This window comes from Histoplasma capsulatum (assembly GCF_000150115.1).
Source record: "Histoplasma capsulatum G186AR genomic scaffold supercont2.2, whole genome shotgun sequence".
NCBI classification, from domain to species: domain Eukaryota; kingdom Fungi; phylum Ascomycota; class Eurotiomycetes; order Onygenales; family Ajellomycetaceae; genus Histoplasma; species Histoplasma capsulatum.
In genome coordinates, this window is record NW_025544802.1 from 1287544 (window position 1) to 1302284 (window position 14741).

The following is a 14741-nucleotide window of genomic DNA, read 5'->3' on the forward strand; positions in this document are numbered from 1 at the left end:
CCTGCAATATGGTCAGAGAAGCACTTACATATGTATGGATGTTTGTACAGTACGTTTACTCCATCATCCATCCCCCATCCACCCAGCCTTTCTCCAGGGCTGCGGGGAGGGCTCAAGGCCTGGATTTGGCTAGGCTGAGCCGAGTGGCATCATGCACCTGCCTTGCTTCTTCAGGCCAATTTTCCTATCCTATTCTCCTATTCCTGGACTCGTTGTACAGAGGATATATTATTATGACCAGGTGGAGGCGGGGAAGTGACCCAAGGGACCCCCTTGCTGAGTACATCATTTTCCATTTCTCTTGGCGATAATAATTTAACTATATAACTACAACTATATCGTGGTCGCTGCATGAACGAAAAAAAGGGCAGAAAGGAATGGGGAATTGCATATCGATCATGCTTTTGCCTACCGACCCCGCCTCAAGGGATCGCAAACCCTGGAGATGCAGAGTGTGTGGGCATCTTGACAATCCTTGGACCTTGGACCTTGAACCCTTGCGGTGATTCAGAGCCTGCAGAGAACTTCAAATGCCACGCCACGCCACGCCTATCTGCAGGAGAGTACCAGTACCCTGTAGGGTGTGGCAAAAACCATGCATGACATATCCCTTGTATACTACTTAACCCTACGATGTTTTCATCACCTTTTCGTCGCCATTCGACTTCCAAGTTACGAGGGCGGATCCTTACCTTGAGGGACTATCGGAAAAATGCAATTCCGGATCTCAGTCTGATAGTAAGTTTTATATAAAAAAGTACTACAGATTAGTAGTTAACTATATTATCTAGATAGGTATATAGGGTTTGTTCAGAGATGGCCTGTTATCCTTCAAAGGCGTATATCTACTAACTAGCGAAAGGAAATACTGTAACCCCCCCAACGTTCAGCAGGGAAGTCGCCTCAGTGATGGATGATGGGAGATAGTAATCGTACATGTACATGTACAATGAAAACGCGATTGAGACGGAGACATCCCCTTTCTTGAACGGAACTAGTTATGGCTTCGATCGAAAACTTGAATTTACTTCTTCCACCACCCACTCCTCCCTCATCTCCTCTCCTCTCCTCTCCTCTCCTTTCTCCGCTGTATTCCTTCTTTTCTTTTTCCCTCCTTGTCCGCCAAAGCAACAACTTGCAACGACTACTCTACTCCACTCCGCCATGAAACGATACATACTAGGGCCCACCACTTCCCTCCTCGATCTCTTGATCTCCGCCAGCCGCTGCTATGTGGGGAGAGTAACGAAGGATAATAGCAAAGCAGGTGTCAGGATTCTCCACTAATTAGTTAAGACTACGTTCGGGCCGATAAAATTCCATCTGATTTTCGCCAAAATTTCAAAAAAATCTCAAATCTCAAATTTTCCACTAGGGTTTTCTAAATTTGATTTTTATTATGTCGGGTCGTTAAATGTCGTCAAAGGTCCGTCCGTATCCTGAAAAGCTAAAAGCCAACAGCCAACAGCTAAGAAAGAAGAAAGAAGAAGAAAGAAGAAAGTTACACACAAGTATACCGGAACCAAGCAGATAAGAGGAGCAAAAGACAGCAATGTAAAAAGTTCAAAAAAGGGAAAGACAGGGGACCAGGTCACAGGCCACACAGGCCACAGGTCACTAGAAAGCAAAGTAGGGATAATGGAAAAGGAAATAACCAAAGCCAAAAAGGAACAACAGACAAGCACGCTCAAAAGTGTAATGCTCTCTAACTCCAGAAAAATGTCGAAAAAGGGAATAGAGAAAAATAGGAGCAATACCAATAACTCCGAAAAACGGAATCCCTTTCCCTAATGCCAACGAGTAAAGCCACGGTGAAAATAATATATCAATATACGCCTCGCTCAAGGGCCGAGCCGCAAACAAGAAAACCCTTCTCCGAAAATTAAAAATTAAAAAATTAATAATAAAATAATAATAAAAGTAAGTCGTCACTTCTTCGCATTCCGCCTCGCAGCCGCCGCGGCAAGCATCTTCATCGACATCGGCGCATCTTCACCAGGAAGATAGAGCTCGACGAGTTGAAGAGTTTTGCCCGAGCAGAATTCGCGATCGTTGAATAGATCCTGCAACTCCTTGCAGGTGCGGATTTGGAAGGTCTTGCATGTATCCGGCGTGGCGCCGAAGACTGCAGCGATGTCGTTGAATTTCCAGGGCTGGATGTCATTGTAGGCCGCGTGCATGCCGTGGACGTATCGCTCGATTACGTAGCCGTTGTTGCAGATTATGAAACTGTGGCCGAGGAGGTTAGTTTTGGTGTGGATTGATGGAAAAATGCCTCCCTCGTTTTGGATGAGTTTGTTTTCGAGAAAAAGGATGACTATAACAAAAGTTAGGGGAGGGGGAAAGGGGGAAGGAAACATACATTGTAGGGGTGAGTTTATGACGAATGATCGTACTCAGTTCCTGGGCTGTGAGTTGGAAACTGCCATCGCCAACGAACAGCACCGTTCTTCGAGAGGCGTCCGTCATTTCCTTAGCTGCCAACGCAGCGCCCTGGCAGGCACCCAGCGAGAAACCGATACTGCTCCACAGAACAGAGCTTATCCCAATGGTGCCTTTTTTGAATCTCGTTTCCCACACGCCAAAATTAGAGGTTCCCGCCTCAGTGATAACGATGTCATTGGTCTTCAGGAACTCCGCGACTTTCGGCCAGAGCCAGTCATGGGTCAACTCCTGGTGATCAGCAATATCCTCCTCCACTCGCTTTCGTTTGGCAGGGTTTAACGGTATTTGTGCAGGGATATCTAGCGTGTCGAGGGCGTTGACCAACCGGCGCAGAACCCCTTTCATCCTGACGCCCGGGAACTCGGAAAATCCAACAATTGTCTTTTCAGCGTGGAACTCGATACTTGTAATTTGGTCAACTTTTGACGTGAAGCAGCCAGTATTGATGTCGGATTTAAGCGGGCCGATGCTCAGGACAAGATCTGATGCGTGGAAATGTTCGCGGATGATCGAGGTAGATGCTTCTCCTACATAGATGCCTTGGAACTGCGGCAGCGTCTCGTCGACTGCCCCTTTCCCCATGGGTGTGACGAAAGTAGGAATGTTGGATTTGGTGATGAACTCGTTAATGTCGTCGGTAACCTACCGTTTAGTGATGGCTTGTGTTAGCACAAATTCGTATTTATTCCGATCTTGAGGGTTAGAATTGGTACTTACATGATGCCTTAACGCTAAAAGATCAACAAGCAGTGCTGGCCGTTGGGCAGTTTGGATCAGCTTTATAATCAAGTCGACAACGTGTGATTCCCGTTTATGATCATTGGGTGGGACACTTAGGTCTATCGGATATTTCAACCGATTTCCATCCACTTTTGCCTGAACCATATTGGTAGGGAGACTAATGTAAACTGGGCGGCTTTTTAGGATGCAGGTTCGCAGAGCGTTGTCAACCATGGCAGCTGCACTTGACGGATCATCTAGAATGGCAACAGCGCACGAAACACGTCTACTCATTTCTGCAAACACCTCGAAGTTGCCATCTCCAAGTGTGTGGTGAAGGAGAATTCCATCCTTCTGGGACACGGTTGAAGGCGAGCCAACGATGTGGATCACCGGAACGTACTCAGAATATGCACCAGCAATAGCGTTGATGGCTGACAATTCGCCAACACCAAACGTGGTGATCATGGCCGAAACACCCTTCACTCGAGCATATCCATCAGCGGCATAACCTGGGCAGATCGTACACTGGTCAGCTACTCGTTTCCAGCCTTGAAGTAATGTTGGGAGATTGTAGGGTGATGAGTTGAACATACCTGCATTCAGTTCGTTGGCATTGCCAACCCAATCCAGGCCAACCTTGGGTAAATAGTCGAGGGCTATCGAGACAAGCACAAGCAACCGTCAGTTAAGCTCTCAGAAAACTAGGGGTAGAAGAAGAAGGTGTTAAAACCCGAGAAGAGAATTTGAATGAGAGCTGCTCACCAACCAAATTGTAATCACCCGGCAGGCCATGGACAGATCGGATTCCTCGCTCATAAAGACGACGGAAGAGATATTCTGCTAAGTCGATAGAATTCGAATGGCCATTTGAATGGCCATTAACACCGTTGACGGCCTTGACGCCAGTTGGCTGAATGGTCTCTGCATTTGGTTCACCCATGCGGGCAGGGGTGTCAACGGTAGCTGGCATTTGTCTTTGGATCGTATCACCAACAGACATCAGGAGAAATATATGGATAGAAGAAACACTGACACTGAATACAAATGAGGAGGGAATGAAGGAGGCTGCAAATCTAATGGGACAGCGCCGTCATTCATATCGGCGACGTGGAAACAGGCAAAACGAGCAAGCCATAGATAGATAGCTCTGGATTGGAGCGCCCGATTTCCGGATTTGCCATGTTTGGAGCTTCCCGCAGCACACCGTGATTCCGCTGTATCCCAGGGCCAAGGAAAGCGCCAGCCGATGCCAGCCGGTTATTTTTGGGATAGGAAGATCTGTGGTTTGGATTTGATCCAAGTTGCCAATCGCAGCCTCTTCTTTAAGCTAACGTCTTGCAGCTGCTCATTGGTCCAGAGGCTGGTGTGGGTCGCTTCAGCGGCAGTTTACGCACCATGATGATGTCATCCATGTAGCTTAATTGTGCCCTTACCGCGATCAGGCGGGTTTATGAAGGACACAAACACTTGTCCAAAGTTTAACTTGCATGTCTAAAAGAAGAGGGGGATAAACACCACCATACCCTACACTTTGACATCCAGATAACATCCAGATAACATCCAGAGAATCTCAGGTTAAAGTCTTTGTCTGAGTCAAAAACATCTGAAACCAGCCTTGATGGACAAATAGTTCTGCATAGTCCCACCAGCCCGCGCTTAGGCGATCCCCGCTTCAAAGGGCCTTATCTTGGCAGCCAAGCCGAAGAGAGCCGACAATAACCCCTCTTCGCGGAACGGAGCCGCGGGACCGGAACATTAACGGACCAATGATGAAAGAGTAGGAAAAGAAGCTCCTGGAGGGAAGACCCAAACACCATTCCTAGTACTTATCCATTCAGGAGATGTATCTCCACCTCCCCAGGGGCCTGCTTTATGTCTTATGTGATTGACAATGACTGACCACTGTTAAACACCCTTTGTCTATTATATCGCTAATACGGAGAACAGTCGTTGTCCTATCAACAGGCTGGCGGGATTGATGAATGGGACAGGCACAGCATGTGAGACAACTGAGTACTATCTATGGACAGGGATGTAATCTGTAAACACTCATTGAATCCTCTTAGCGCCAGCACTGGATATGAATTGCTTGTCTTTACTTCACATCTTTTCATCATCACTGGGCTCTATTTTTCGCTTTCAAAACATCACCAATGACAATGACTTTTCACTTTCACTGTTCTTCTGCTTGTTCTCACTTTGTTCTGCCACATGGTTGGTCAACAATGCAAAGATGACAAACTATACCACCTGTATAAATGAAGTGTTCCACTGTGAACTGACTGATGGTCATCCGAGAGGGCAGGTATAAATTTTGCTTGATACAATCCATTCCATTTCTGGCCTGCAGGGGAACATAAGTATATTTGAGACAAGAGACCAAAAAAAAGAACAAAAAAGAAAAGATGATAAGAATAATCAGACAGCAGTGATGTGCCAAATTTCCCAACCTGCCCTTCCCTCATGCTACTTCATACAATGGCGGCATTGGAAAGTGACTAGACATGTGCTAGTTAACATCAGATGCCTTCAAAAACCCTGGCTTTGGAATTAAAAATATATGCCTTCAATTCTATCAATTTGGGTTGAACTTCTTGTGGCTTTTCAATCACATGCTGGTATGACTGTAATGGCAAATGTGCTATTTGTGATGCTCGTATTCGGGCCCCGGATATATGACGCCGTTCTTGACGCTTCTGGGATTCTTAATTATACCACGTTTGAGCACAATCTGATGACAGCTTGAATACAAGTGCCCCTCTGTCGCTTCTCGTTCTAGTTGGGAGTTTGGCTGAGAGACGGTGCCTGGTGGTATTATAGGCTTCCGTTCACCAGCTAGCTACATAGCTATCCGTCTAAACTCACTTGTCCAACTGCAGCTCTCATCGATCAAGCAACATATACACAATCAATCGAAAGATATTTACCAGAGCGTGGCTACCATCCTATGCTATGCCACAAAAAGTGGTTCGTCCACCATTCTTTTCTGCTCTTAAATCTCCCTTCGCTCTGTTCAAGAGCCAGGCATCTTGCGGAAGTATACAGGTCTGTAAAAATCTTGTAGAACATTCTTTCAAATATTATTGATCAATAATATTTTTTACTAACGCCATTGAAATCTAATTGACTAGTAGAATTTAGAAGAATAAAGAATTGAAGCTTTTATTCCGGTTCTGATAAACATTTTATAACTTAAAATATCGAGACAATACTTCAGCACTTTTATTTTTATATGAATTTATCTTGGCATCTCTATCCCTCGCTATAATACCACGTGACAACACCTATTTTAGCAGTGCGCCCGCTAAAGACTTACAATGAACCAACCTTCCACCTCCATCAATTTATTTAGAACACAGATCTACTCTGTTGCAGCACGGCAAAAATTACCAGATTTTGAAATTTAAACTGGTCTGATTAAGCAGAAGAAAATGCATTTTTGGTTTTTTTTTTTTAAAAAAAAAAAAGGAAATAGAAGAAATCTAATTTTGAGAGGATTTTCTCCGATGAAAAAAAAAAAAACGAGAAAGAATGTATTTACGCCTCATCTCCGAGTTTCTTGAGCAACCGTTTTGCAGCATGTCTCCCCAATGTATTCAGGTTGCCCATGCTCAGCAGCTCAAGCACACTAATATCGAAGTTAAACACCTGTCTCCACCAGCTTCGCATTTCAATAGCAACCAAAGAGTCCAATCCAAGTCGGGCAAGGGGAATAGAGGTGTTGAGTTCATCATCGGACTTGAGCAAAAATTCGTTTAGCTTCTTTCCTATCTCCCGGGCGAACGTGGTCGCGGCCTTCTCTTCTTTGAGCACGGCTGCGTTTGTCTTGGCTTTCGCAAGGAAGACCTTGAAATTGTCATTGCTGCCGCCGGACGAGGCAGTGACGCCGTCGGTGAGGTTGCGGTAGATGGCCGTTCTCCTGTCCTTCCTCCAGGGGAAGCGGCTTTCAGAGCTACTCAGCGAGTTTGATGTGGACATACCGACCGTGAATACATTCTTGTCCACAAAGGGTTTGTTCAGAGTATCATGGCTTGTGTCTCCTGTCCCTGACGAGAAAATCGCGGCTGCAGTGACTGCTTGCATCAGCTCGGGCGTTGTGACGGCATGGACACCAGATGATGCGAGTCTATTGAGGAGAGTATCATCTCTTGAGATGTAGCCAATGTCCTGGACGGTACCAATGTCCAGTGCCGACGCCGCCAGGCCAAGGCTCCGCCTGTACTGAACGAATGCGTCCAAGAAGGTGTTAGCACCAGCGTAGTTTGCCTGTCCCGCTTGACCGAAGAGTGAGAGCATGGACGAGAACATGACAAAGAAGTCTAATTCAACCCCCGCGGCGATGGCTGCATTATGAAGATTCCACGTTCCGTCCACTTTGGGCTTCACAGCAGTGACCCAGTCATCGATGCTCATGCGCGAGAAGTTCTCATCTCGCAAGACCATCGAGCATTGGAAGATCCCCTTAAGGTTTTCCGACTCTGAAACAGCACGTTCAACGTCATCCTCATTGGCAACACTTCCCTTGACCAGCACGACTTTGCAGCCCATGCTCTCGATCTCTTTGATGTGAGCAGTGTCGTCTGGGCCGCTTCCTGCGCTTCGGGAGAGGAACACCAGATGACGAGCGCCATGCTCAACCAAGTGTCTCGCGACCGATCGCCCAAGGCCACCAAGGCCACCCACAAGCAAGTAAGAAGCTTCGGGGTCTAGCATCAACGTTTTGGATGCTTTCACGGGAGCCATGTCGATCTTAACGTTCCCGCTGGCGTTCCTCATTGAGATGACAATTTTGCCTAGATGCTGACCCTGCTGCATATATCGGAAGGCGTCTTGGATAACGCAAGCATCAAACGTTTTCTTCGGTGTGATCGGGGCAATGTGACCGTATTGGTAGTACCGCACAATTTCCCGGAGAACTCTAAAAAAAAGGTTAGGATGATCAAGGACAAATTGAGAGTCGTGAAATGCAACAAGCTCACTCTTTGACCACCGACTGCTTCTTAACCATGAGGGCCACGAGGTCGAAACTGGCGTAGGTCCGCATGCCTAAAAAGGGACCCATACTGAGTCTAGCAGAACCAACAAAGTCTCGCTTGCCGATATCGATGACTTTGCCAAACTCAGCGATACAACTCCAAGTGGCGTGAAGGAGTTCTCCAGACAGCGAGTTTAGAGCCAGATCCACGCCCTTTCCGTTGGTCTCGCGCAGGACTCCCTCAACAAAACTGGTGTCTCTGGACCTGAAGATACGTTGTCTTGGAAGGCCGAAATTATCCATGAGGTACTGGACCTTATCCTCGCTTCCGACTGTTGCATATATCTCGGCGCCGACCATGCGCGCAAGCTGTATAGCAGCCAGACCAACACCACCGCAGGCGCTATGGATGAGGACAGACTACGTGAAGACGACGGTCAGTGGACATCATGTATTGTTGAGTATTTTTAGGGAGTACTGCTAATTCGAGACCTGAAAATTGCGATCCAAACACTCGACTAGAATGTCAAGCAAGATGTCGATCACGATATCGGGTGAGATACGTCCATCAATGTACAGATAGCAATTTTCTAATGTCCGAATATCATCATTCTTCTTGGGTCTCTCACCTGACGTCTTTGCAAATCCCCAAGATGGAGTAGCGAGTAGACTGCCGTGCCAAATACTGTCGGCATTGTTGCGGCGTCTTCGAAAATGAGACTACCTGGGATCTTCGCACAAAGCTTCTCAGGAGCTACAACATGCGATCTAAATGAGCCGTTTTTTAACAACATGACGCGGTCTCCAATGCGAAGGTCTTTAACATCGGGCCCAACCGCTGAGACAACTCCGGCAGCCTCAACACCAAGACCGTCTTCGGGATATTCGAGAACCGCGGCCGCACACAAAACGTCCTGCAGCGCATTCGAGTTAGAATCGGCCTGTACTGAGAGGCTTCCCAACATACCTTAAAGTTCAGGCCTGCAGCATGAACCTCTACCTCTACATCATCTTTCTGAAGTTTGGATTCCTCTCGTAAACCCCATTGTAGCGTGTTGAGACGTCCTACTTGCGACATTCCCAAAGCGACTCGACTCTCCGAGCTGACATCAGAGAGAAGCTCATTTTCCAATGAAAAGGGGTAAAGCCGGCTGACGTTAACGACGCCCTTGGAAATAACGTACTCATAGTCCGGGTTGAGTGAATGCTCCTCACTTCTGGCCTGGAACTTGGCAAACACCTCAACTACCTTCTCGAGCGAACAATCAAGGTCGTCCACTTCGCAAGTTGCGAAGTCAAGAAGCGTCTCATTGCGGATTGTTCGGGCTGTGCCAATGACTTGAGCGTAGCTTGGGTCGTGGCATTGCATTTGCGAAGCTTTAGTCACCCAAAGAAGACCAGATTGGCCAAGGCGATCCATCAACCCTTGGAAGGCTTTGAAACGAGGTTCTTCGATATCCTTGAAAAAAGGTGTGGCGATGTCCAGCAAGGAGATGATATCTTGGCCTTCTGGAAATTCTTGACCAAGTTGGAAAGGATGGACGGAGTACCCATTGGCCTCTAGGACGCGCGAAAAGACGTCAACACCACTATTGTTGCCATCACAGAGAAGTGACAAAGTCTTCTTGCTTTTATCCGCCTCCTTGTTTGCCACCAGCCTTGCAACGAAGATGCTATTGAGTTGGAAGGGTTCATTTGCGTCTTGGTAAACGGCATCCAGCTTCCTAAAGCTGGCACGAGCTAGCTCGACTACCCATCGAGCAGGCTTCACGTATGGCTCGTTAGGTCGATTGTCTTCCTCGCCCAGCCACCAGCCAGGCAGAAGTCCGAAGATGTAGTTGATCCACTTGGAACTGGAATCGAGTTCCTGGAGAAGCAGCCTGCCGTCGGGGCGGAGGAGTTGGCGCACATTAATAAGCGTCTCGTTCAGGCTCTTGGTGGCATGAAGAACGTTAGTCGCGAGGACGAGGTCATATTTGTCGTCCTCGTCGAACCCTTGCTCCTTGGGGTCCCGGCTGATGTCCAGAATCTGATAGTGGAAGTTCTGAACACCCTCGAAACGTTCTTTGGCGGCAACGAAGAAGCCGGAGGAGATATCTGTGAAGGTGTAGTTGGAGAACAAAGGATATCCATTGGAATCGAGGAGATCCTTCAGGAGCCCGGCAGTCGACGCGCCAGTTCCTGCGCCGATCTCGAGGATGCGGAGATTGGGTTTGGAATGGGCTAGATGGCGAATAAACTGCGACCTGTCGACCGAGTCCATGACAACATACAGGTCCGTGAGCGTATTGTCGGCCCTCAAAAGCTCAAGGGCATCCACCTCCCCAGACAGTAGTCCCTCAATGTTGTTCTGTACCTTCAAGAGGGCGGCAACTACAGGCTCCACTGGGGATCCGGCAAGCCTCTGAGCTATAGTATCGATCTTGTCCTGGAGTGTAGCATCGTCCAAACCAGTGATTGACAAGCTGGCATCGTAACACTGGACCTCGCGCTCCATCCAGCTCATGAACTTCTTCATGTGGCTCACTTCAATCGTGGCTCTACTAATACGCCTCTGAGAAAAAACGGTGCACAACCGTCCTAGCTCATCCAAGGCGGGCGCATACAACTCTCGAGGGAACTCAGGCTTGATCAGGCCCTTGATATCGAGGAAGTCAATGTGTGGACCCCAAGCTAGTCGCGCGGTTGTCAAGGGTTTGTCACCCTCCATTGCCTCGACCTCTAGGAGTACTGTGAAGGTGATATTCTCGATGTCTAGCACAACCTTGCCGCCTGCGCTGCACTGGATTTGACTGACGACATCGCCACTACCTTTGATGACAGTGGAAGACGTGATGAGGTGCAAGTCTGTATCAGCGTCGCAACGATGGACTGTGAGCGTCTCGATCTTCGTTGGAACTCGCCTGAAGAGCTTATCTTCAATGCGTCCCTTGATGGCGGCCACCGGCCCGGATTGAAGGGCAGCATCGATGAGAGTGGGATGCATGGGGTAGTGTTTCTCATCACCAGCGGTCGACCGCAAGATCTTGCCGGTAGCCATAGCCTCCACGGTGCCGGTAGTAATACCATCGAGTAGTTGGAAGTAAGGGCCATATCCCATACCCACGCGGGCGAAAGTGTCATAATACTTGCGTTGGTTGAGACTCCTCGGCAACGACGGGATATCCGGACTTGTTGGAGAAACCTCCGCTTTGTCAGTCGTTACCTCTCCAGTAAAATGCTTCTGCCAAGTATTGCCATTGTGCGAGGCAATAACAAACTCCCACCACCGACTATCAAGCGAGTCGGTGAGTCGAACCGGGCGGAAAGTGGTCACCATCTCGGTATGTGTGTTTTCTGAAAGGACCAAGGCATTACTGAGGACGACGTTTCGCAGTGTGAAACTCGCCTGATAACCAACGAGCTGTCGGATGCCCTCCCCGATCATGGATACATAGCCAGCACAAGGGAAAACGGGTTTTTCCTCGATTTGGTGGTCCCGGAGCCAGGGACTGTCGCCAATAAGGAGTCTGTTTCTGAAGCTGGGCTCAAGACTGGTGCTTTCGAGCTGACGAATACCAAGCAATGGGTGGGCGGGAAACTCGCGGTTCCTCCACTCGTAGGCCATCCTGGACTCCTTCCAGTAGTTGGACTTGTGATCCCAGGGGTATCGCGGTAGATCAGGGAGACAGGTTCCTGTCGGCATCAGCCTCTCAAAGTTGACGTGGATTCCGAGCTCAAAGAGTGTGCCCACAGCGGTCAAGAAGGTCTCAACAGTATCCTCGCTACGGATCATAGAACCGACGTATGGAGCGGAGGTGTTATTTTGGGCCATGATCTGCCTCACTGGTCCAGCGAGAGCTGCGTGTGGGCCAATTTCCAAGAATGCCACATCCTTGACATTGTCGAGGATACCTTTCACGGCAGATTTGAAGAGAACCGGTGATTCGAGGTTTCTCTGCCAATATTTTGCTCCCAAGATAATTTCTTCATGTCGTCCCGTGCCAGTTACGCTTGAGTAGAATGGCGTACATGGCGACTTGCCAGAAAAGTCGCGACCTAGGGTTGCCCCATAGTCTCGTCCGACTTCTTGCATGTGGTACGAGTGGTATGCCTTGTCGACTTTGAGAAGTCGGGCGGTGATGTCAGGGTAAGCGTCCTTGATACGCGCAACAGCTGTTTGCACCTCAGTAAAATCACCTGACAGAGTGACGCTCTTCGGAGCATTTTCGCAAGCAACCACGACTTTCGGTGGCACCAAGAAGCTGCTTACTTCGTCCCAGCTAAGCCCAATGGCAGCCATGGCTCCGAGCTTAGTCTGCTTAGCGGCATGGAAGCCTCTCTGCCATGCGTTGATGATGGCCTCTTTAGCGCTAAGGGCGCCGGCAGCGTATGCAGCAGCTATCTCCCCACTGCTGTGGCCAACAACTGCCTTGGGCATGACGTCAAGGGACGCGAAAAGATCTACCAAACCGATTTGTACTGCAGTGCAGAGCGGCTGAGCCAGCTCTGCCGTTTGCACCTTGGATGTCTGTACCGGCTTCAGAAGCTCCGCCTCCAGAGACCAACTGGGGGCTTCAGGAACTGCCTGGAGGTATTTGTCGAGCGCCCTGATGGTACTTTTGAAACAAAAGTCTTCGCGCTCCAGGAGCCCCCGGCCCATACTGGGCCACTGGGCGCCCTGACCCGTGAACACCATGACCAGATTCGGTGTAGTGCCCGGGGCCTTGCGCCCCTGGGTTGCCGTTACAGCTGGACGATCCGTGCTTGCCACCGCAAAGCTCCGGTGAGGAAGGCGCTCTCTATGGTGGGCAAGCGTGTAAGCGACGTCTTCGAGGCTTTCTGGGTGTACGGAGGTCCAACCCTGGAAGTTTTTGACCATGTTGGTCAGCGAGTTGGCCGAGTTGGCTGAGAATAGGAGCAAGTGTGGCTTGTTGGACTCGAATCCATGGCTCTCCTTTGACTTGGGAACGCCAAGATTGAAGCTTCGTGCCGAGTCGAGGATAACGTGTGCATTAGAGCCACCAATACCAAAGGAATTGACACTGGCCCGTTCGTAACGATCCTCAGGCCAAGGAGTTGGCTCGAGTGGCACCGTCAATTTCGCCTCAACAAAGGGGATCTTGGGGTTAGGGCTCGTGAATTTGATTTGAGGAGGGATGGTGCGGTTCTCGAGACTGAGGACCGCCTTTATCAAAGATGTAAGTCCCGAAGCGCCTTCCGAGTGTCCCAGATTCGCTTTCACTGATCCTATGTATACGCCCTTCTCGCCAAAGACTCGGGCAACGGCATTGGTCTCTATCGGATCACCTACTGGCGTGCCTGTTCCATGGCATTCCACGTAACCTGTTTGAGAAAAGTCCTGTTTTATTGGAAATGTTAGCCATATTCTCCATCTCTCGCCCTAGGCACCTCAGTTTTTTTTGACTTACGGAAATGCCGGCCTTTTCATAAGCTCTCCGGATCATTGTGGTTTGACTTTCTGTGCTTGGTTGCATCATGCCAGGCGTCTTGCCGTTGTGGTTTGATGCTGTCGATCTGACGACAGCTCGGATGGGATTTCCGTCCCGAATGGCTGCGTCCAGGGGCTTGATGTAGATAGCAGTAACTGCTTCTCCTCTCGCGTAGCCGTTGGCATCCGCAGAGAATGGTTTGCATGAGCCATCAGGAGACAGAATGCCTTTCTCGCTCATGAACTGTGTCATGGAGGGCGACATGATCAAATTAGCGCCGCCTACCACAGCTGCATTGCAGTCCCCTCGCTGCATAGCCAGACAAGCCTCATGGAAGCCAATCATGGCGGCTGAGCACGCTGTACGGATGTTCAAACTGATCGAAATCAATCAGTATTGGCCCGTGGCAATGGGGCATTTACAGGCCCTACCTGGGACCTCTGAAGTCCATCTCATATGATATACGACTCGAGAGCATGAAGTCGCTATAGCCATCGACTCTGTAGATGCCGGTCTGTTGGTTGTCTCGGCTCTGCAGCTCGAGCCAGTCCTCACCGTAAGTGCCCATGTAGCAACCAGTGAGACTTCCCTGCAATGGAACATGTCAGAATACTACTACTGCTGCTATTGAGTGGCATGAGTCCGATGGGTGTACCTTGAAAGGAACTTCTCCCGCATCATCCAGAGCTTCTCGGACAACCTCAAGCATGAGCCGTTGTTGAGGGTCAGAGGATTCGAGCTCGGCGCGACTCATGGAGAAGCGGGAAGTATCAAGGCTTCCAATTTTGACACTATCATCGAGGAAATATCCGTACTGGCTGATGACAGACCCTGCTTTCCCAGTCTCTGAGTAGTAGGCCGAGACTTTGTAGCGTGACTTGGGAACACGGCCCCTCGCATCGCCCTTCGCCAGGAGGAATTCCCAAAAGTCTTGGGGGGTTGCAAGACCACCGGGAAGACGTAGGGCCATTCCACATATAGCTATGGGAGAGTCCTTCTCGCCCATGGCTCTGCTCAAGCCGTTGGTGCCATTCTGAATTGGAGATCGACCGTTTACCCGACCCTCAGTGCTACTAGCTTCTGGGTGTCCGTTCATTCTGGAACTTCCGTTGAGGGGATGGAGCTCTATTAGTGAGAATTTGATATTTTATTTAGTCTACGCAAAA

General features: G+C 49.2%; 2 protein-coding genes across 2 annotated transcripts; both read right to left on the bottom strand.

Moving 5' to 3' along the window:
- Positions 1 to 1928: 1928 nt before the first annotated feature.
- On the bottom strand, positions 1929 to 4168 carry HCBG_01654 (pyruvate decarboxylase; the record flags this gene model as incomplete). The annotated part of the gene is made up of 4 exons (XM_045428703.1): positions 1929 to 2229; positions 2363 to 3087; positions 3163 to 3677; positions 3931 to 4168. The coding sequence occupies 4 exons, from the start codon at positions 4166 to 4168 to the stop codon at positions 1929 to 1931; spliced, it is 1779 nt and encodes a 592-aa protein (XP_045290489.1).
- Positions 4169 to 6705: 2537 nt separating this feature from the next.
- HCBG_01655 (polyketide synthase) lies at positions 6706 to 14671 on the bottom strand (the record flags this gene model as incomplete). Its single annotated transcript, XM_045428704.1, has 7 exons — positions 6706 to 8086; positions 8148 to 8563; positions 8773 to 9084; positions 9111 to 13484; positions 13555 to 13951; positions 14007 to 14164; positions 14231 to 14671. 7 exons carry the CDS (start codon positions 14669 to 14671, stop codon positions 6706 to 6708), a joined length of 7479 nt encoding a protein of 2492 aa, XP_045290490.1.
- Positions 14672 to 14741: the final 70 nt, after the last annotated feature.